The sequence below is a fragment of the Polypterus senegalus genome, chromosome 13, assembly GCF_016835505.1.
Source record: "Polypterus senegalus isolate Bchr_013 chromosome 13, ASM1683550v1, whole genome shotgun sequence".
NCBI classification, from domain to species: domain Eukaryota; kingdom Metazoa; phylum Chordata; class Cladistia; order Polypteriformes; family Polypteridae; genus Polypterus; species Polypterus senegalus.
In genome coordinates, this window is record NC_053166.1 from 77069611 (window position 1) to 77093283 (window position 23673).

Genomic DNA, 23673 nt, shown 5'->3' on the forward strand with positions numbered 1-23673 from the left:
AAAAACAGAGAAACCACAAAATGGTCGTTTGGAAACCTGGACACAACATGAAATACAGACAGACACAAAAAATTAGTTAAAATGGTCCTACCATCAACATTGAAATTCCACATTCATGGCTATTCATCTGACTTGGAAGGCCCTAATACAAGGGGTAAAAAAATTAATCAAATAAAAGTATTAAACACTGACATACAGTTAATAATGACTTTTAAACAAAAACAACAATGGAAATGGCCATTTGTTACACACCCTGTGTTGTTACATCTGTAAACAGTAAAACCTGCCAAACAAGAGAAAATGTAGGATTAGCTCAGCTTTTCAAACTGTACTTTAAAATGTTCCAGTTCAGAAATCTAAACGTCAGTATTGTTTGCAAGCACACACTGCTGGCATAATTACCTGCATGCTTGAAAAGTGGCCTTCATCTCACTGACGGCAGGTAGCAGGATGCTGTGGTCTCTTTGTTTTATAAAGAAGGCACTTGGATTCATTTTGATATTTAATCAAAGTTGGTTTTATATTCTCTGCCTTTATGGAGAAATGTGACTGTGGAAATCAAGACAAAAATAATATGTAATACAAATTTGGCTGAAAGCGCTAACGTGCTTTTATAAATAGCTATGTTAACAACAGAAAAATCAGGTTAAATAAGATATTTAACAAACGTTAATGACGACGATAAACATAAATACCTTTCATATTGTACACTAACATTGCAGATTCTCTACATAACATCTCATAAATAAGTGAAAAGTTAATATAAATGAAATAATATGGCAAATATTAAAAAGAAGTAATACATGAGGTAAAAATAATTAAAACGATATGCTTAAAAATAGGATTTGTCAACAATGACGATAAACAGAGAACACTTGGACTCGCTATACAGTATATAATCGTACATCTCATTAGTTTAATTTGATGGATCTAAAGTTTCTTTAAATGTACTGTTTCTTTAAAAAAACTGCACAGCTGCTCGTCTTCTCTTTCTAAGGACTGTGGGCGGTCGTGGGGTGGACTGTACAAGGAGGCAGGAGGCGTGGATGGCCAGGGTCGTGAATTAATGTCAATTAATGTCGCCTGTCTGTAGACATACTCTTCTCAACAAACACCAGGCTGACACTGTATTCTTACGTCGCATCCGCCAGTTCCTCACTTTTGACTTGATAAGTTTTTTTTTGTTTTTTTTTAAGTGAACATGAGCGATGTTTACGATCTGGTACTTAATGTCATCGACGATCTTACTAAAGACGAATTTGAACGTTTCAAATCTTACCTTGAAAAGGTAGAGAACGAAAACGGTGGGACGATCAAGAAATATAAAATCGAGGAAGTTACACGGAACAAGTTAGTGGAAGAGATTATTAGCCACTTTACTAAAGAGCACGCAATAGAAAAAACGAGATTTGTGCTGAAGAAGATTCCTCGGCTCGATCTTGCGGGTACGCTGCCTAGTTCTGGCCGAATAGACTGTCCAGGTAAGCTACACAAAAAAGTGCGAAGTTTGGGGGCACCTACGTAGTGTTCCAGGGTAAAAACTCCAGCCTATAGATAGATAAAAAGACGCTTCTTCGGACATTTGGTTAAACTTTTGTCAGAAATCAATGTAGTGCAGCGAGTTAGTAAATGTTTCCGGAATTCTGTATTCGAGGACATTTTGGTTAGCATTGAGCTGTGCTCGAATCCCGAAGCAAATACACGCGGCACGTTTTCCGTTTTTTTTTTTCCTTCTAGGGTAGGATGATTTAGGACTCAATGGATGAGCAATCGTGTTTGGTTGTGTCTGTGTTCGCGTGTGTGTCAACTTGTTCCCTGGAGAATATTTTGCGTAGACGAGTCGCTAAACAATCAAATCCCAAATAATGTCTGCGTGGTGCTTTATATTCCTTCTCTGCAAATCACATCCCGTGTTCAGCTACTTTATTAAGCGAGCGCCGTTTTTCCGTAAGGTCACCGTCACCCGGTCAATGCTGCACAGGTCGACACTGATCGGTGGTGGGTGCTACATGAATCCTTTACAAATTAATTTAAAGCGAGACAATGAACGATAAACACTTTATTTTGCATGTCTTACCCGCGAAATGTATTTGTATTTGACTAGCATTAGCCAGTAAATTTGACATTCTGTTGAACAAATTTTTTTCAGATTATCAGAAATAGTCCTGGCAGGCAAATTCAGTTTTGTGTCTCAGGGATTCAAGACAGCAGACTTGTTGAAATGACATTAGGTGAGATTGTGTACTGTAGCTATAGTAGGAAGCAGGTTGAGGAGACCCTGGAGAGGAGAGGAATGAAGGTGAGTCGGAACAAGACAGAATACATGTGTGTGAATGAGAGGGAGGTCAGAGGAATGGTGAGGATACAGGGAGTAGAGTTGGCGAAGGTGGATGAGTTTAAATACTTGGAATCAACAGTACAGAGTAACGGGGATTGTGGAAGAGAGGTGAAAAAGAGAGTGCAGGCAGGGTGGAATGAGTGGAGAAGAATGTCAGGAGTGATTTGTGACAGAGGGGTATCAGCAAGAGTGAAAGGGCAGGTCTACAGGACAGTAGTGAGACCAGCTATAGTATATGGGCTGCAGATGGTGGCACTGACCAGAAAGCAGGAGACAGAGCTGGAGGTGGCAGAGTTAAAGATGCTAAGAATTGTACTGGGTGTGATGAGGATGGATAGGATTAGAAACAAGTACATTAGAGGGTCAGCTCAAGTTGGACGGTTGGGAGACAAAGTCAGAGAGGCGAGATTGTGTTGGTTTGGACATGTGCAGAGCAGAGATACTGAGTATATTGGGAGAAGGATGCTAAGGATAGAGCTGCCAGGGCAGAGGAAAAAAGGAAGGCCTAAGAAAAGGTCTATGTATGTGGTGAGAGAGGACATGCAGGTAATGGGTGTAACAGAGCAAAATGCAGAGGACAGAAAGATATGGAAGAAGATGATCCGCCGTGACAACCTCTAATGGGAGCAGCTGAAAGAAGAAGAAGAAAACTAATTATGTATACAGTTCATGCATTCTCAAATCAGCTTTATCCAGTGTGGGGTCAGTAGCTGATCTGAGCAACACAGGGCACACGGCAGGAAACAGTGCCAGTCCTTCACAGGTCTCACTTGTGCACAGTGTTACTGGGGCCAGTTTACACACACCAGTTAAGTCAGCACACACATATCTTTGAGATGCAGGAGGAAAACCATGCAGACATGGGGAGAATATGCAAAGTGGTCTTAGTCGCTTTCCATATTCCACTGATCCATTCCCCTGTCTTCTGGCGGCCTTTCTCCACATCATAATGGTGCTCTAGCAGGTTAATTAGTGGCCACAGTTTAACAGAGGGCTGGGTCTTCGCAGAAGATCAGATGCAGTGGAGCAATTTGGGGGCTTAGCTGTCTTGAATGAGGCATGAGCTTCCTTGAAAGTGTGATTTGTGAAAGTATGAGTGGTCTGTAGTATAATTAAAATGTTCAATATTTTAAATTTAATATATAAACTCAATGCAAACTGGTTATCTTTTGTTACATATTTTCCTTACAGGTGACATGTCTATTTCATTGTCTCTGTGCAGTGGGTATGACGCCAACGCAATGACTGTCCTATGACACACACTGTTTTAAGATTTTCTGGCCCACACATACTTAGAACTAATTTTTAGTGGTTTTGAGCTGTACAAAAAGCACAAACTCAGATATTATATTAATTGTTGTTTCTTCTCTTTTTTTCTTTCAAGCAGAAACAACGTTGAAACGTAAACATGGAGCTGAGTGTGGTGAATTTTCTGCTGCAAAACAAGTTAAACTGAGCAATCCGCCGGACATTGGTAATGTAGCACCGGCTCTCTGGGCCACATTTGAAAAGCCGTTTACCTGCCAGCTCAGCCTGCTCAGTAGAATATATTAGAGTTGCAGGGGATTCATAAATGAATGAATGAATCAATTGCAGTTTCCAGGGAAATGGAATCAAAATTAAAGTTAAAAAAAAAAAATTACAGGAAGCAGAATGGGAATTTGAATTAGAGTTTTAGGAATTTGAATTCAATTTAATGAAATTCAGTGGAATTCCTTTATTTTTTGTTTTTGCATAACATATATATAACATTATTCATATTTATATAACTATATTTATATTTAGTTACATAACAACTGTGATAGATGGCTGGGACAGATTAACGTCCCAGCTGAGATGGACCCCAGTTCCCTTGCCTGACTGGGAGGCCAGCGTAATGGGTGGTCAGAGGCAAGGCGTTCTTTTTTGACATGGCACGCCAACATGGATGAATGAACAGATGGAATGTCACTCTGGTGTAGTTGGACAGAAACCCTTCACCAGCTGGAGCCAGTGTGGTAGATGGACTTGGGGAGACAGTCTTCCAAGATTGTATGCTCCCCCGGTGCAGTTGGAATCAGAACTCCTGGGCCAGTCTACCAGTGCACACACCCATGGGACATACTGGGAACGGTATGTGCTGCTGGGCATCCCTGCTGGGCTCCATGGGGTGAACCATACTTAGAAATGCTTCCTCCATGACATCGGAAGTGCTCCTAGGCCCTACATAAAGAAGAAAAAAAAGAAAAGAAAATGAAAGAAATTGTATTGTGTTTGAATAGTGCAAGAAAAGGAACCCATATAAGATGTTTTGTCTAATTAAAAAGTAATTTTGAATCTGAATCTGTTACTGGGCAGCTGTCTGACGTTTGGGGATCCGTAACACCCCTTAGTGGCCACACAATATCTATAATTGTATTTCATAGCGTTTTTTTATTAGCTTGCTGTCAATTACTGTGAATTGAACAGGGGCTTGTAGCTCTCACAATACATGTGAAAGTATCAGAAGAATCTTTTACTGTGGTTCTCTTGGATATTTCAGATTGCTTATCAATTTTTTAATGAATAGGGGTTCCAAATTTTTATATTGATATTTCAGTGCACACACAAATCCGGTCCTCAAAACAGTCCAAGATTTTACACAAAAAGCCATACAAGAAATCTGATTTTAATCAAATTCTAACTTGCACTAAATCATCAGTATGGCTCCTTCAACATGGTCCGGGTGAACTTCCTCAGTCTGGAACGTTATTGTGCAGAGTGAATAGTGCACATAACACATCCACATTTTCTTCATGTAGAAATGAAAATCAGTTGAAAAATGGTCACGAATAACATGAAATACATACATTATGCTTAAGTGTATTTGATAAGTTGTATTTTATATGGTTTGGTGTACAGTTTGATGCATAATATTTAACAAATCTGAAATTATTTCAGAAGTGGAATTTTGTTAAGTTTATTGGAAATAAGGTAACACTTTAGGTATGGCAAAAATTAATTAATTATTCCTTTATTCTTACATAACAATACCTTATTAAAGGCTTCTGTTGGTGGTAATTATGCTCATAATGAATCAGTGAAGTGGTCATTCATCTTTGTGCAGCATGGCCTATTAAGAACCTGTGATACGCTGGTAAAACTATGGTGACTATGAAGGATTTACAGAACTTACACTGATATATGTAATATTAAGAGAAATATGTCTCAACTTTAGTCACTTGTGACCATTCCAAAGTGGCGTTGTTTTAGTAGGCAACATTACACAGATAAATAAACACTTTACTAATGTTTTGTAAGTGTGATTATCAACAAAAATACATTTATTCATGTCTTGTTGCATTACAGTATTGAGTAATAGATGCATTCTTGAAGTACCTAAATTAATGTGTTACCGGAATTAAATTCTGTTTACTTTCATCCCAGTTTAATTCCAAAGTTTTTCCTCTAGATCTGGGTACAATTCAGATTTTAATTCACATAGCAGGAAGTGAATTGGAATTGACAATACATTCCCATTTCAGTTTATTAATGGCTTCAGCCATGGAATATTCCCACCATTAATGTTAGGTCTGCACAGGGAGGTAGCTGTGAACACAAGTAAATAGCCAAAATGCTGCAGACAAAACAACATGTAAGGCAGGGGTCCCAAACTCCGGTCCTGGAGGGCCCCAGTGGCTGCAGGCTTTCATTCTAACCCTTTTCTTAATTAGTGACCTGTTTTTGCTCCTAATGAACTTCTTTTGAATTCATTTCATTTGACTTGCTCTTGAAGACTCAGACCCCTTAATTGTTTCTTTTTCCTTAATTTGCAGCCAAACAATGATAAGATACAGAATGAACCAAAACTTGAGTAGCAAACGGTGTCGATCATACAGTACCTGAAAATAAACAAAGGTGAAGGTCTCAGGAATGTTGATCTGCCCCAAAACATTTTAACAGTGCTCTTAGAAAAGAGAAAATCAACATTTTATGAATTGTCTGCTATTGCATAATGAGAGCAGCAACAGGCCGTGGAATTAAAGAATGGGTTTAATTAACAAGAATCGGTGCCTACTTAAGTAACCGGTTAGAGTGAAAGTGGTTGGAGTTTGAGGCCCTGACTTAGTTGCTCTTCTGTTGGCTCACTCACTTCACATTTCATTTCTGTTGTTCGTGCCATTTAAGGAAAGAAATGAAGCAATTCAGATGAATGATGAAGAAATTCAGGGAAGCAAATCTTAAAAAACAAGTCAATTAAAATGGATTCAAAAGAAGTTATTTAGCAGCAGAAACATGTCACTAATTAAGAAAAGGGTTAGTATGAAAACATGTAGCTATTGCTGCCCTCCAGAACTGGAGTTGGGGACCCCTGATGTAAGGGATGCCATATAATAACAAAAAGGCAGCTGAGTTTGAATAGATGAACACTTGAAAGAAACTTGAAATTAACCCTAATATACTTTCAGACCTAGTATATCATACCTGACACTTTCATATCCAAATTTATTATTTTGTGACCCTACCCCACAATGCTCTGTCCCACCCTCAAAATGGGACAAAGTGTGAAGTGGAGTGAGCACCCCCTTAAATCGCAGGACATAATTTGCACCCTGCAGAAGATTTACCTCCATCGGGAGCATTAACCTCTGAACAAGGCAGTCAAAAGCAACAATGTTTCTGCCCTAATAAAGCAATGAAGAATGCATGGCAGAGGCTGATGTCATTGTTCTCTATCAACCTGCCTGCCAGCCTTGTGGGCTTTTGTGCAATTTTGTCAAACAGAATAAGCACACATTCAGTGTTAGGAGATGCATACCTGGTTGAGGTTTATCCAAAAGATTGAGGGATAAGACATCTAGCAAATGTTAACTCAAAAGAAGTGAATACGTAAGGAAATCATTGTTTCCTTTTTCATTTTTATTAGAATTAATTTAATTCCATTGGTGACAACAGGATCCTACAATGAACTTGAACTTAAAAGGCATTAAGTTTCTTTGTAATGAAATGTGGAAAGCTGTGGTGATGAATGGTGGTGGTGTGATGATGAATACTTTCAGAACGGTCTGTCTCTAGCAGAACACATGCTCTTTTTCTTATAGGACTTCAGGAACAAGCCTCTGAAGTGGATCATACAACATCTGGTTTGGTAATTCATTTTTTTGCCATTTGTCTTCTGTAACCACATCCTCCTTTTATTTGTTCTTCTAGGGTGTAGATGGTGTTCAGCTTTGCTGAGTGACAGTTGATGACCAAAGTCTCAAGTTCCACTGCCAAACATAAGCACACCATTATTGTCTTTCGCCCAAGGGGCAAAGAATTAAAGTTTGTGAAGTAGATGTTTATAATTGAACTTGGCCAAATTCCACAGCTTATCATTGATAACACTTATTCCATTTTGAGGTTTAGAGGTTCATCATTATTATCGAACAGTTCAGTGGAGAGGAATATGTTTATTTAAATGAAGCACAAAAACTGACACATGATGGTGCACTGCAAATGTTAACACTCGATACACTCAGATCTATGCTGATTATTTAGATTTCAAACTGTATTAGATGGGTACCTCAGCTAGTACATAATAACTAACGTGGCAAGTATCATTCGCTGCTGTTTACAACTAGCTATGAGCTGGCTGATGACACTGTTTGGTTCACTAAAAATTACTCTTGAGTTGGCTTTTCGTCTGATCAATTCTGATAGTGTGCACTGAGTGGGTGATGATATTGCATTCTCTTCATACATTATTTTAGTTTTTTTTTTTTTAGTTTCTGTTCCTCTAATGGGGGACATACAGTGGCCACAATACCCATAAATCACTTACTATCCTTGGTAATGCTGTTTGCTTCACCCCAGGATAAGCCTAATATGCAGATTGGTTATTTCCATTTTCTTTGAGGGATCCACACAGTTTTTTGTTTGTAATATCACTGTTCTTTTTTCTTATTGTGAGGCTGTCATGAAGTGAGATCTGTGGTGGTGCAAAGTTCTAGAAATTCAGGGTGGCCAAACTTGGGAGGATGAGGCACAGGTGTGTAGTAGTGTGGCGGAGAGCCCCAGGGCTGTTGATGGGGAAATTGGGATGCCTGCATTGACCTGTGGATACATGCAGTCTGGCTGATTTCCTCATTTCCGGGTTGTGCAATTAAGCACCTATGCCCATCATCATTTAAAAACCAAGTCCCATCAGAATAGGAGGGATGAATTGGAAAAGGAATGTTAAGGAAAAGTCAAGAGAGCAAGAAAATGTGGAGGACAAGAGGAGACTGGCAGGACATATGGAAAGACGGAGGTGCGGGATGGTAGTTGGGAGAAGGTGAATAGCATCTGTCGGCATCGCCTCCAGTGCCTCCAGCTGGAAGGACCCACAAGGTGAGCTGAGGAGATAGAGAGAGGGAGAGGGGCGTTAGCCTTGTGGAGGAGCACTGGAATGTTTCACAATAGGATTCTGAAATATTTATTGTTTGTTTAAGCCTCAACTTGAGCAATGATTTTTAATTGAATTATTTATTGATTTTATTGACTTCAAAAAGTTTCCGCACTTTTATATTTTCATTGGAAATGGTGAAGGCAGGAAGAGTAGTAATTGGGCATTAAAAAATTGGTAAGATGCTGGGAAAATTGCTCTGCAAAGGAAGGTGACTATGTAGAAAAGTGCTCGTAATTTGTTTTTGAAATTCTTGATTAATAGAGTTAAAAAAAGTGCAGAAACTTTTTGAATGTCCCTCGTGATTTGATCTGCAATGTACATTATTGTTTGAAAATGGTTTATTAAACTTGTATTATGCACTTTTGGGTAATATAAACCAAGCTGTTGTCTCTCAGTCACCCAACTCGGTTACAGACTACTAAGGGGTCAAGTGTTGGTTAAACCTCCCGGATTTTAGCCCCTCAAAGGGGCCTACCTGATTCCACCTTCTGATCTTGATTATAGTGAATACAAGCGCCACATGGCCACCCTGCTGCCTAGAGTTCATTCCACAATAAAATAAAATAAAAATAAAAAGAGGAATAACGTTGGAGGTCAATCATCACCTCGAAAGCTGACAGTAGAGGTCACGTAGTATATGTGACCTAATTTCGGGTCACTAGGTCAAACGGTATGAGAGCTACAGGTGATATAAAATCCTGGATAGACAAACAAACAGCCACAGTAGCGTATTATATATATATATACTAGCCAACCCACGGCGTAACATACGCCGCATAATCAGGCCGATTTTTTTATGATTTTTAAGCACAGGGAGATAATTAACATTTGAAAAATCGGTAATGTAATAAATCAGCAAGAAAAGCAACATTGTAACAATGCACGGAACGAACCAACACACAATCGTCCGTGACTGAAAACTTGCGGACTGCCACCGTACCGTGCCCTGCCAGACGGAGGGATGCGAGTGCACTCGCTCAGGCGCATGTGGAACGGCAGGAGAGGAGAAGGATGTCCACTCGGCTCCCTCCGTCATGCTAGTCTGCTGATTTCTCGTTCAGTATGCACTGCCTGCTCATGTGCCCACCTCCAACTCGTCACTGGAGTCGTTGTCGTCTTTACACAGTCCAGATGCACATGTGACTCACGTAGACGTTTCATTGCTCTGTGTGGTTTTGGCTGCTTTTCTATATATAATCCACCAAGACACCCGACCACGGTAGTAGCGAGGTGGGAGGGTGTGCACAAAGGGTAGGGACGCAACCAGTGGGAGCGTATGAGTCGCACTTAGTGGGAATTCCACGGTTTGCAGCCCGAATGGGGTTCAACGCCTCTCTGCGCCGGGTAGACACACGCTCAATCTCATGCATAATTATTAATTGAATGCTAAACACTTCTGGAAAGACACGGTTGTCTAAAACGGGTTGGTATGAGAATACAACAGTAAGTGAATGAAAAGATGGAACTCTGGAGAGAGCAAAATACAACACAATAGTGAAGCATAACAAACTAGGATAATTATTTATTGATGGTTGAACACTTCTGGAAAAACACAGTTGTCTAAAAAGGGAGGGTTTGAGGATACAACAGAAAGTCAATGAAAAGATGGAACTCTGGAGAGAGCAACGTATAATTGTCCGTGAGTGAAGAAGATGCATGTTTGTCGCGGATATGAATTGCTGTATGTAGGGTGTAAAATAGTTTGCTATGGTGCATGCGGTTGTGCGTCGTAACCGAAAACTCGATTTTTAAAGACTGCTTACTTCATTGTGTTTTAACCTCAGTTGGAAAGGATTGTTTTAAGGATCCTATTGGATACCCCTCGCAAACCGTTTTACACACTGCATATGGCGATTCACCTCTGCAAGAAACATGCCTCTATGAACAGTGAACGTGGCTCGGATGTGCCAGGAGTTGGTGGGCGTGGCTCCTTCCTGCCTGCGCCATAGGTGTCTTGCTTGTCGGCGGCTCAGTGAATACATGCCCCTTCTGGCGTGCTTTCCATGGTTGTCTTGCCTTAGTGAATTATATATATGTATATAAAGATGGTCAATTAGAGAGTCACAGGGTATTACTGGGCATAATCCAGAAACAAAACCTGGTGGGTAGCCAGTCCATGTGTCTCCACTCAGAATTTTGCTCAGAGTGACAAAATCCTCTCTGTTACTCATTCTTCTTTAAGTAGCTGTGGAACTCAAAGTCAGGGACTTTTGATCCCAGGGCAGACTTCTTAGCCAGGAGAGCTAAAGGAGAACTCCCTGGACTACTATGGCCTATCAGGTTTGTATCTGTGATTGTGCTTCTTTAGCAAGCTGCCCCTTCTCTCTCACTTTCAGCCCCTCTACACTATCACATAGCACAGTAACCTAAAGTGGGTCAGTTTCAAGTTGATGTTAAACCTCCCTGTCTTAGGGATATTGGGAGAATACCACACGATTTTGGGGATGTGAGACATGTACTGTGAAGGTTTACAGTGAATACAAGCACAGTATTAGTATACTGTAAGTATATTGTGCCATACATTGGTACCAATCTCCTTTAGCCTCTTCTGGGGCCTCATGTATAACGCAGTGCGTAGAACTCGCACTATAACATGACGTAAGCACAAAAGCCGAAATGTGCTTACGCACAGAAAAATCCAGATGCAGGAATCTGTGCGTACTCCAACTTCCACGTTCTTCCGCTACATAAATCCCGATCAGCATGAAAAGTAACGCTTGTGCACGCGCTTTATGTAACGCCCCAACTCCTCCCAGAATTACGCCTCTTTGAATATGCAAATCAATATAAATCGCCCTTAAGCGCAGCCTTCTGTGAAAAGACAATGGGAAAAGCGCGGGGGAAAATATAAGAATTTCAGCGAATACCAAGTGGAGGCAAAGGAAAAACATACTATTTGTTTAATTAAGCCGTGGTATAATCAACAAAAGGAAGTTGATCGAGTGACATAGCGTGTTGGAGAAACTTGAAAGCTCACGTTCACAAAATCGCACAGTGCGGAAATAAAAAGAAGTCACATATCAAAGTCGCCGTGAAAAGGCGAGTTGTAGCCCACTGTCTGAGTGTCATATGAAAGCTTATTAGGGTACAGAGAAAAAAAAGGCATGCAGTGGGGAAAAAGTACGAAATGTCAATTTCAGTCTCGAAATTTTCACTTTAATCATGTAGTTTATTTTGTCATTAAAGTAGAATATCATAAACTTAATCTTAAAATCGTTTAATTAACCAGTTTCTCAAATCACATCGTAATTAAAGTAGCACGTTAAATGCTTTGTTTTGTATGTGATCTTCTATGTGCTCTATGTTTGGGAATCACTACTTGCTTCTTAAACCGGCTCTCTTCCTCCAACTGGACACAGAATCCATTACATTCGTGATATTACAGCTCTCTGAATAACTAAAATACTGAGATGTATACGTGATATCATTTTCATGATAATAGGAGTTAAAGCACGTTATTGAACTTGGGAATATGGTGGCACAGTGATTGTGATTTGATTATTTGATGAAATAATTTATTGCAGCAGTACTCAGGGGCGGCTCTAGGCTTGTGGTGGCTCTGGGCAGAGGAAGAATCGGTGGCTCCTTCGCCCGCCAATGTCAGTAAGGTAGCTTATGCATGGTGGATGGCCACGTCCGTTGCGGACACTGCATAGCCGCCTTGTGCTCATGACACAAGCGTTTAACTTTTGCCGAAATTTGTCGCTGCGTTTTTAGCTGTGTTGTTATTTTCTCTTTCTGTTTTATATTCAACTAGAAAAATACCCGCGCTTCGCAGTGGAGAAGTAGTGTGTTAAAGAAGTAATGAAAAAGAAAAGGAAACATTTTGAAAATAACGTAACATGATTGTCAATGTAATTGTTTTGTCACTGTTGTGAGTGATGAGTGTTGCTGTCATATATATATATATATATACACATATAAACATATATATATACTGTATACATATCCATACATATATACATATACACATTTACACATATATATATACACACACACATATACACATACATATACACTCACCTAAAGGATTATTAGGAACACCTGTTCAATTTCTCATTAATGCAATTATCTAATCAACCAATCACATGGCAGTTGCTTCAATGCATTTAGAGGTGTGGTCCTGGTCAAGACAATCTCCTGAACTCCAAACTGAATGTCAGAATGGGAAAGAAAGGTGATTTAAGCAATTCTGAGCGTGGCATGGTTGTTGGTGCCAGACGGGCGGTCTGAGTATTTCACAATCTGCTCAGTTACTGGGATTTTCACGCACAACCATTTCTAGGGTTTACAAAGAATGGTGTGGAAAGGGAAAAACATCCAGTATGCGGCAGTCCTGTGGGCGAAAATGCCTTGTTGATGCTAGAGGTCAGAGGAGAATGGGCCGACTGATTCAAGCTGATAGAAGAGCAACTTTGACTGAAATAACCACTCGGTACAACCGAGGTATGCAGCAAAGCATTTGTGAAGCCACAACATGCACAACCTTGAGGCGGATGGGCTACAACAGCAGAAGACCCCACCGGGTATCACTCATCTCCACTACAAATAGGAAAAAGAGGCTACAATTTGCACGAGCTCACCAAAATTGGACAGTTGAAGACTGGAAAAATGTTGCCTGGTCTGATGAGTCTCGATTTCGGTTGAGACATTCAAATGGTAGAGTCAGAATTTGGCGTAAACAGAATGAGAACATGGATCCATCATGCCTTGTTACCACTGTGCAGGCTGGTGGTGGTGGTGTAATGGTGTGGGGGATGTTTTCTTGGCACACTTTAGGCCCCTTAGTGCCAATTGGGCATCGCTTAAATGCCACGGGCTACCTGAGCATTGTTTCTGACCATGTCCATCCCTTCATGACCACCATGTACCCATCCTCTGATGGCTACGTCCAGCAGGATAATGCACCATGTCACAAAGCTCGAATCATTTCAAATTGGTTTCTTGAACATGACAATGAGTTCACTGTACTAAAATGGCCCCCACAGTCACCAGATCTCAACCCAATAAAGCATCTTTGGGATGTGGTGGAACGGGAGCTTCGTGCCCTGGATGTGCATCCCACAAATCTCCATCAATTGCAAGATGCTATCCTATCAATATGGGCCAACATTTGTAAAGAATGCTTTCAGCACCTTGTTGAATCAGTGCCACGTAGAATTAAGGCAGTTCTGAAGGCGAAAGGGGGTCAAACACCGTATTAGTATGGTGTTCCTAATAATCCTTTAGGTGAGTGTATATATATATATATATATATATATATATATATACATACATATATACATACATATATACACATATATATATATATATATACATATATATATACATATCTACATATACACACATACATATACATACAGACACATATATACACACAAATACATATATATACATACACACTGGAAATCGTACCCCCAGACACAGACAGACAGACACCAGGATGTATAAAACACACTCCTTTATTTTCCTTTGAGCACCACAATGCCTTCTCTCACCAACTCTCTTGCTTTCTTCCTCTTTCTCTTCTTCTTCTCTCTTTCTCTCTCTTTCTCTTTAACCTCCTTCCTCCTCCTCACAAGCTTCGTCTCCCTCCTCCCAACTCTGGCTCGTCTGCTAGAAGGAGGCGGGCCCCAGGTGCTCCCCTTGACGTCACTTCCTGGTGTGGCGGAAGTGTCAGGAAAGCACCTGGAAGCACTCCGGGTCTTCTTGGAAGTATTTCCGGCAGCACTTCCTGGTGTGGCGGAAGTGCTGCCATCCAGGATTCCCTTACTGTCCGGGAGCCCCCTGGCGGTGGCCACGTCCTCTCAGGAACGTCCCAGGTCCCTCCTTGTGGCCCCCAGATAGGCCCGGGCGGCTGCCCTTCCGTGCGAACTCAGTGCGCAGTGCGCTCAGTTAATCAGCAAAGTGCGTATTTGGGAACACCGTTGTGCCGATTTGGTTCAAGATTACTTGGCAAAAGGGAAAGTGGGACAAGTTGCACTGGTGCATTTCTGTCTCCCATAAAAATAGCTTCACTTGAAATCACTTTGTGATTTTGCATTGGTAAAAACATCTGCTGAAGTGTCAGATTCTTCTTTAACTCTTCTGCTTTCTGTATCTTGTGTATTTCATTCAGGTCTTTCAGGTTATCTTGATGTTTTGTCTCATAGTGCCGTCTTAGATTAAATTCTGTAATTACAACCACATTAGCTCCACAAATGAGACACACGGGTTTACCGGCAATGTCAGTAAACATATACTCAGCCTCCCATCGGTTTTTAAAGGCTCTATGTTCAGAATCACCTTTTCGGCATCGTGTGGGCTAGCTTCGCAATAACTTGCAGCATCATAAACTAGACTGGATTAACACGGTAAGTGTTTGGCAATATTTTAAGTTCGGAAATATTTTTTCGAATGTGATCGTGCAATTCAGATTGAGTTGACGCGCACTACAGTACATCGAGCCCGCGTGCTATTGTGGTTTTGCCTGTGTGCCTCAATAAGTTACCCTCCCCTCGCTCTTACTTTTTTACCGTTCATGTAATGAATACACTGAGTATGGCTTTACCAAAACAATCATTGATCGCGAATAAAGTATCCATTATTCATAAAGCTTCAATTGGTGATCTGTCTTTGTGCGTTAACCGCATATTTTTTCATACGTCTCAAACTAAGGGGATGCGAGGCTAAAATAAATCGAGAAGCGCGCGTACATATTTAGTGCATCCCCTCTCGGGAATGGAACCTCGGAAGTCAGCGCTAGAGGCGAAGCCTCTACTATTGCGCCACGGCGTGCGGTTTGTCTATTTGAGCATAGCAGTGTAATTCGGTTTTTGTTCAGCACTCTTTGGAACTGTTGCTTTTTGTCTGCGCACTGCATCAGTTCACGTGAGCCACTGAATATGGTTTTATGCCTTCTTAATTATATAATGCATGTTTTCTTCAGCGCTTTTTGTAGCTCTTCCTGGTTTTCTACGTAATGCGTGATTACATGAGAGGCGTGATGATGTCGCACGAAACCCCCCACGGCTTTCGAGCTCAACTCCATTACAGTAAATGGAGAAAAATAGCTTCTAGTTATGACCAATATGCGTAGAATTTCGAAATGAAACCTGCCCAACTTTTGTAAGGAAGCTGTAAGGAATGAGCCTGCCAAATTTCAGCCTTCTACCTACACGGGAAGTTGGAGAATTAGTGATGAGTCAGTGAGTCAGTGAGGGCTTTGCCTTTTATTAGTATAGATATATATTGGCGTAGCCTCCCCTGCAGTCCTTGATTTTCTTTCTCCAAGTAACCGAACGCCACACAATCAGCTCTGTAATAGACGTTAAGCCATTGGAAAGCTTAGAGCACCTATTCTTCAAAACGTTTAAGGAACATTGAAATATCTTCGTAGTACATGTTTAATTATTCTATCCTTCACGACAGTCCCAGTAAAGAATATAGATTATTTAAATGAAGTTAAAGTTTTATCTATACTAATAAAAGGCAAAGCCCTCACTGACTGACTGACTCACTCACTCACTCATCACTAATTATCCAACTTCCCGTGTAGGTAGAAGGCTGAAATTTGGCAGGCTCATTCCTTACAGCTTACTTACAAAAGTTGGGCAGGTTTCATTTCGGAATTCTACACGTAATGGTCATAACTGGAACCTATTTTTCTCCATATACTGTAATGGACGTTAGCTCGATGGCCGTGGGGGCGGAGCTGCATGTGACATCATCACGCCTCCCACATAATCACGTGAACTGACTGTGACAGCAGTACATAGAAAAGAAGGAAGAGCTCCCGACGAGCACTGAAGAAAAACGCTGAATACTTTATTCGGGAGATACAAGTTTAATGAGAAAACATGAGGTATAAACGAGACTTTGGATCACTTTGTAACAGAGTTAAAATTGATGTAGTGAGAAACTTTTAAGCGCCAGGTCTTAGCTAACATTAAATAAAGCCGTGGACATCGCAATATCACACAAGAGAGCAGCTCACGTGAACTGAATGCAACGTATAGTTGTCCAGGAGAAAAGTAATCTTGCCTGAAATCAATGGCAACCTTTTGTTGGGTCTGTGCCTGAGACTTCTTACTTCTCATCGCGAAGCAGAGCTTTACTGGAAATTGGGGGCATCTGAATTGAAATGGGAGATCAGAGGGTGTAACGGGATGCGAGGAATACATTGAGTGTGGAGAAACTCTAGAGACAGCGTGTGTATTAACTTGTGGATTTTTCTATAGTATTTGGTGGCAGCGTGAAGAAGTTGCTTCCGCAAGACCGCGTTAGCTGTGGAGCTCAGCTCGGAGCATATTCTTTTCCTACCTTGTCAATTGTGTAATGCGTTTTTTGAGCAGGTTTCATGCATGGAAGTGATCACTCGTACTGCGTTCAGTCAGTTCACGTGAGCTGCTCTCTTGTGTGATAAGAAAGTTCAACATGGCGGACTTTGTCAACCGTTATCGACCATTATGTGTAGAATTTCGAAATGAAACCTGCTTAACTTTTGTAAGTAAGCTGTAAGGAATAAGCCTGCCAAATTTCAGCCTTCTACCTACACGGGAAGTTGGAGAATTAGTGATGAGTCAGTGAGTGAGTGAGTCAGTGAGTCAGTCAGTGAGGGCTTTGCCTTTTATTAGTATAGATAAACATATTTTGCTGCATTTCATCTTAAAAATGATATTGTCATCATATGTAAATACGCGCTTTATAAAGTGGCTCAAGTTGTGCGATATTATAACTGTAGTGCAAGTTTACAGTGGGGTGATTGTACTTATAAGTACAAATCGTTCTACAAGAAGCAATTGATTAAGTGCGTTTAAAGTTCTTGGGATGAAACTGTTTCTGAACTGTGAGGTCCGTACAGGAAAGGCTTTGAAACATTTTGCCATGGCTGAGACAGCTTGTGCTTGAAGCTGTATACCAATAATTCTCTTTCCGATCAGCTGCTGCTGTGATTCACACTCAGATACAGTGATATAAATACTCTGAGTGGTGCAGTAAGAGTAATATGGAAAAAGATGATCCGCTGTGGCAACTCCTAACGGGAGCAGCTGAAAGAAGAAGAAGAAGGTTCAGTGAGAGTAACAACACTAAAGCAGTTATGGTATTTGGAATACTATGGCTGTTCCCTGGACCATTATATTGTTACAAGTTAATTACAATCAGATGCATTACACTAATAAACAATATGCGGTTAGTTTCAGTGTATTTATAAAGCCGCGTCAGGAAAATAATGAGTAACCACACAGGAACAGTAGCACTGGTTTGACGCTGGGTGCCGCCAGTCTGCAAAACCGAGCGGAGAACTTGCGTACGACAGGGTATGAGGTACAGGTTTTATACATCGCGATATGAACTTGGAAAAGTTGTTACGCAACATTTCTGTGCGTACGCACCGTTTATACATGAGGCCCCTGGAGTGTCTCAAATGCTGGATTGTTTTTTTTTTCCTCCTTCTTTATTCATTTGTTGGTTGAAGCGCATGTTAAATACAGTTTTATAGCTGTTTCAGTCTTTTGCAGAAATCAAAGAATTCTTAAACTAATGCAACTCTTCTACTGTTTCACAGCGTAAATATGACCTGCAACCAATGCGACGTGGCCTGGTTTTGTGTGTCACTGATGGCAGAGAAGGCTCAGAAGAAGACCTGAAGAACATCAGTAAAATATTTACGAAGAAGAGAATTAACTTTGTAAAAGTTATTAATCCCAGAGGAGAGGTGAGCCTATAAAAATGAATGAACATAGTGAAGGTCTTTATCAGTACATATCTGCAAATAAAAAAAAAATGTTTACACCCATACATATAAAAGAAGGTTAGAGACTTTTTGTTTGTCATTTTGGCTGTGCAGGCTTCAACAAAACACGTGCCTCCAAAATATCCATTTTTCATAATGAGATTAACCCTTAGTTTTTTTCATTTTATGAAATATTTTATTGAATTTTAAAAATGACAACATTTACTGCTTCACCTTATCTCCACTGTTTTTATACCCTGCTAGTCCAGAAACAGACACCATTATTCCTTTTGTCATGTGAGTCTTGCTTCCCCTTCAACACTCTTCTGGTCATCAGGCATTTCATGGAGGCTTTTTTATTTTTCCTTGTGTCTCACACGTAATCTTTCCATCCTACAGGAAATTCTACCTAAAATCAAGACTTTTAGAGATGAAATTAATAATGCCAGGGAAGATACCAGCTGCAGCTTTGTTGTTCTCATGTCACATGGAAACCAGGACGTGATCAAGGGAGTAGATAATATGGAAGAGAAGCTCCAGAACCTGTTCACTCTCTTCAACAATGAGCAGTGTCCGAAATTGCAGAACAAGCCAAAAGTGTTCATCATACAGGCCTGCAGAGGAAGTAAGCCTTACACGCTGGGCATTGACTGCCCACTTTCTTTATTTTTCTGTCACTGGAACGACTAGGTTCACAGAAGCCAACTTTCGAGCACATGGCTTTTCATTAGATGATACTGTCTCAGCTTGAATACTCATATTTATACAGTACCTGGAGCTAGATTTGAATAGCTGATATTCCAAAGTGGGGTCATCATGGTGGCATTTCGGTCAATGTGCAAGAGGCCTGGTGTCAGAACAAGGTCTGTTCAGTTCCTGTGTGGAGCTTGCATGTTCCTCCAATGTCTGTGTGAGTTCCTTCTGGATAATCCAATATCACAAAGTTGAATGTCAACCTTGAACTGGTCTGGTAAATGTACAGTAGATGTGCTTTTGTGCCTTGTGATCTCCAGCACTGATGTTAAAATTGTGCTTGTGACTGTCAGTATAGCGGGCCCAGAAATGGTAAAAAAAAAATGTAGGGCCTGATCTATTAAAGCTTTGTGATAAAAAGTGAAACATATTATAGAATAAATAAGTTCTGTCACGCCAAAGTATAGTGTAATGTAGTAACAGCTCAGCGGGGTTTGTTTTTCTTGTGGAGGGCCAGTCATAAATGTTATACATATACAGTAATCCCTCCTCGATCGCGGGGGTTGCGTTCCAGAAAGCGATAGGTGAAAATCCACGAAGTAGAAACCATATGTTTGTATGGTTATTTTTATATATTTTAAGCCCTTATAAACTCTCCCACACTGTTTATAAATATTCCCCGCAGAGTTATACAGCATAATCCCTTTGTATTCTCTTAGATATTAGGTAAGATTCATTGAAATTATGTATATAAACACACTCTTTATATACAGTAAAACCTAAATATTATTTTAAAGATATCGAGTGTCTTCGATATCACATATGTTACAGCCATTACGATAGACAGGCCATAAAAATAGTATACAGTAAATGTGTGTACAGTGACACTAAACGTACGCGTACATGTACTAAGTACTGTAAGTAGAAAATTAATTATGGTTACTCACCAACAATGACACGATGACTTGTCCGATAACAATGAGTTTAATTTTACTGCACAACAAAGGAGAGAGTTACAGCCCTTCTAAAGGAGCCTCTTCAGGCAATTGTGTAGCACCGCCACTGTTGTTCTTCTGGCAGTCTTCAGTCCAAATCCCTAAAGCAGATTCCATCCAGACTACTGCCTTATTAAATCCACTTACAACTCGTTTTGCAACCTGGTTAAAAGGACACTGCGGCCGTAGATCTTATATTCCTTTCCTACTTTTTAAATTAAAAGAATCGTAGCCTCATTGATGCTGTAATGGCGTCCTACAGCGGTGTAGCTTTTCCCTTCCTTCAACAAATGCAAAACGTTAACCTTTTCGGCAATCGTTAACATCTTCCGTTGGCGCTTGGGCATGGCCCCTGAAGCAGTAGCAGGAGCAGATTGTTTTGGAGCCATAATGAAGGGCTTGACTATGCACAAAGATAAACACAAAGTTAACTCTTTACACAGCAAAACACGTTGATGCTGAACGAACGAGACGAGACTTCCTAGTTAACACTGCATTTAGCACACAGGAACTTAACTGCGTGCTCTGATTGGTTAGCCTCTCAGTCAGGAGAACTTAACTGCATGCTCTGATTGGTTAGCTTCTCAGTCATCCGCCAATAGCATCCCTTGTATGAAATCAACTGGGCAAACCAACTGAGGAAGCATGTTCAGGAAGTAAAAAGACCCATTGTCCGCAGAAGCCGCGAAGCAGCGAAAAATCTGCATTATATATTTAGTTATGCTTACATATAAAATCCGTGATAGAGTGAAGCTGCGAAAGTCGAAGCGCGATATAGTGATGGATTACTGTACACAAAGAAGTTAGTTTTTCAGAGTTTTGCAGTAACAGTAAGCACCAGACAGAGGTTTTCCTGTTTTATTAATTGACTTGTATTTGTTTGCCTCTCTCCTGCAATTTAGGTGTAAAAGATAAAGGAACACCTTATATAGATGACGACACTGACTTTGAGAAGGAGAATATTGTCAGGATGCTGCCCACTACAAGTGACACTCTGGTGGTTTATGCATCCATGCCAGGTAACTACTTTCAACAAAATAAAAAAAAATGCAATTATTGCATTTCAAAATTAACACTAGTTCAAAACAGAACTGTCCCAATATGGCAGAGCTTCCAGTTTTATGCCCTTCTGACTGGAACAGGCAGGACCAGGTGGACGGATACTGGAAGTGACATTAGAGTTATTTTAGCCATCTGCAGAAGGAGGAAAAGAGAAAGGCATTAGGACACAGCACCAACCCCTGGATTGGTGGTAGAACCGCAGTCACAAGAGTCCTTTAGCTGTTCCTTATGCACATGCAGATGACAATACCTAAATTCTTCACAGGACCTCTCATGCTTGCTGTCTGTAATGTAGGCAGAACCGTAACACAGGGGCTAACAGCTGAGAAAGCTGTAAAAGTACCCAGAGAGGATTTAAATGTGAGGTATTAAACATTGACCCTCAGAAGTGATGTGACTGAAACACTAAAAAACGTATCAAAAGAAGGAGGAGAAACAAAACCTGAGAAGCTTTTTGAAAGCAAGTATCACGGTTTGGACTGAGCAGACCTCCACTAGGGGGTGACAATTGCATTTTCTTTGGTCAGTGCCCTGTATCTCTCATTAGTAGGAGGCCTGGTTGTTTCTTACAGAGTTTTGGATGCAGTTGGAGAGGCCCAGGAGAACAGTATTTAGATAAGCATTCCAGATTTCTGCTCTCAACAGTAGGTCCTTAAAATGTCTATGTGATGCTAGAGGACATTGTCTCCTTTTCCATGTGGGTTTGCTGATGGGTGCTGCTGAACAGGACCACAACACTTTCCAGTTCATAATATGGTAACTTTTTAAAGTAGAATTTAGAGCCTTTGTGTGGTACTAACACTGTCTTTCTGTGCCATGTGTATTTGTCTTTCACTTGCTGATTAACTGTTTTGTTTCTATATTTAATAACAGAAATTATATTTTTAACAGGATATGTAGCCATACGTAACCCAGTGCTTGGGTCTCGACTTATCACTGAAATGACCACAATCTTTGAAACCTTCTCTGACCAACACCACATTGTGGATCTCTTTACTATGGTAAGAAAGGGCAAATGAAGGAGAAGGGAATTGTTGTTTGCACCCTGTGCCTGTTTACCCTCATTTATTGTATTTGTTGGTTGGTTTTGGTCCGTTTTTGTTAAACCAGGTCTGATTAGTCAGGGTATGCTGTCATTTACTCCAACTGATGACCTCAGAGGGTATGTTGTTTGTGCCAGCAGGTTACTTACACTGATGTCTTCTCTTGTTATAGGTGAATGAAAGGCTTGTCCATAATTACAATCGTAAAGATCTGAAATCAACCATGGTATTGGAGAGCACTCTCACCAGGTCACTTTATCTGAACTAAATTATGCAATATTGGAAAATGCAGTTTTAGATTTTCAGCACTTCTTTTCTAAGTTGTTAATGTCTTTGTAATTTTGTATGCCAGTATGAGCAATCCTACATGGAAAAACTCCATCAATAAAGTGCCTTTACATCCAAAGGTTTCATAAGACCTAGCTGGATCACTACTGAGTGTGGCAAGGACAAACTTTTTAAAGTCTTACTTCTAACCAAATGAAATAAATGTGGTTTCATTCATCTTGCAAATGTTGCCAACTTACTAGGATGAACATGAACAACTGATTAGATAAACTAACAGAGAGCCTTAAGGAAGGAATGCTTACTTCTTTTTCATGTATAATTGTTAATGTAAAAGGAAACGTTAAACCTGCTCTCCAGTTGTCTCTTAGCCATCTGTCTTGTTTTATATGGTGAAGCGAGTGTCTTTACATTCAAAGTTTCAACACAAGATGTTGCTATTGGGTAAAATTAGGCTGGTTGTGGTTGTGGTGTGGCCACAACAGACGAACAACAGCAGCTTGCTACTCTAAGGAAAGTAAGTGAATTAAAAAGAAAAATGCACCAATAATGCAGGTAATGACTATTCCTAAAAACAACAGTAAAACAAACAATAAAATAAAATACATATTTATTCAGGGATGATGCCAATAACATGCAGCTGTAAAGGATACACCTATTAGCAGTGTTTTGAATTCTCTTATTCTGTACTTTCTAAAATACTAACAGTGTTACCAAGCTTCACCTGGGAAATTTCCTAAGACAATGGGCATTGGTTATAGCGCTGTCAGTTAATAGGACATATCAGAATATTATAACAATTTAGAAGAAAATATGCCATTCAGTCCAACAAAACTTACCAGTCTACTTCATTTTTCTAAAATGACAGGTCCCTAAAGTCCTACTGTCTGCCGCACTACTTTGTAGCTTATTCCATGTGTCTGTGGTTCTCAGTGTGAAGAAAAACATCTTAATGTTTGTGTGAAATTTACCCATAACAAGTTTCCAACTATGTCCCTGTGTTTGTGTAGAACTCATTTTAAAATAACAGTCTTGATCCACTGTACTAGTTCCATTTATAATTTTAACTAGCAAAATACCCGCGCTTCGCAGTGGAGAAGTAGTGTGTTAAAGAAGTAATGAAAAAGAAAAGGAAACATTCTTATGAGTGTTGC

At 40.3% G+C, this 23673-nt stretch overlaps 1 protein-coding gene across 3 annotated transcripts; it reads left to right on the top strand.

Annotated features, from left to right (window-relative positions):
- The first annotated feature begins 1019 nt into the window (after positions 1 to 1019).
- Positions 1020 to 22889, top strand: LOC120542625 (caspase-14-like). Of its 3 annotated transcripts, none has more exons than XR_005636215.1 (8): positions 1020 to 1481; positions 3723 to 3812; positions 7399 to 7445; positions 18274 to 18423; positions 18841 to 19066; positions 21032 to 21148; positions 21764 to 21947; positions 22083 to 22173. XR_005636215.1 is itself a non-coding variant. In XM_039775210.1 (8 exons), exons 1-8 carry the CDS (start codon positions 1202 to 1204, stop codon positions 22500 to 22502), a joined length of 1116 nt encoding a protein of 371 aa, XP_039631144.1. In that variant the 5' UTR covers positions 1020 to 1201; the 3' UTR covers positions 22503 to 22889. The 3 variants fall into 3 exon arrangements, 2 of the variants coding, with proteins under 2 accessions (XP_039631144.1, XP_039631145.1); XM_039775210.1 differs by lacking the exon at positions 21764 to 21947 and adding an exon at positions 22407 to 22889 and having other exon boundaries at positions 22083 to 22192; XM_039775211.1 differs by lacking the exon at positions 21764 to 21947 and adding an exon at positions 22407 to 22889 and having other exon boundaries at positions 3726 to 3812; positions 22083 to 22192.
- Positions 22890 to 23673: the final 784 nt, after the last annotated feature.

Coding starts and splice junctions, on each gene's coding strand:
- LOC120542625 (XM_039775210.1), top strand. CDS start 1,202: ATGAGCGATGTTTACGATCTGGTACTTAATGTCATCGACGATCTTACT. Junction 19,067..21,031: donor CATACAGGCCTGCAGAGGAA/GTAAGCCTTACA, acceptor CCTGCAATTTAG/GTGTAAAAGATAAAGGAACA. Junction 22,193..22,406: donor TTGTGGATCTCTTTACTATG/GTAAGAAAGGGC, acceptor CTCTTGTTATAG/GTGAATGAAAGGCTTGTCCA.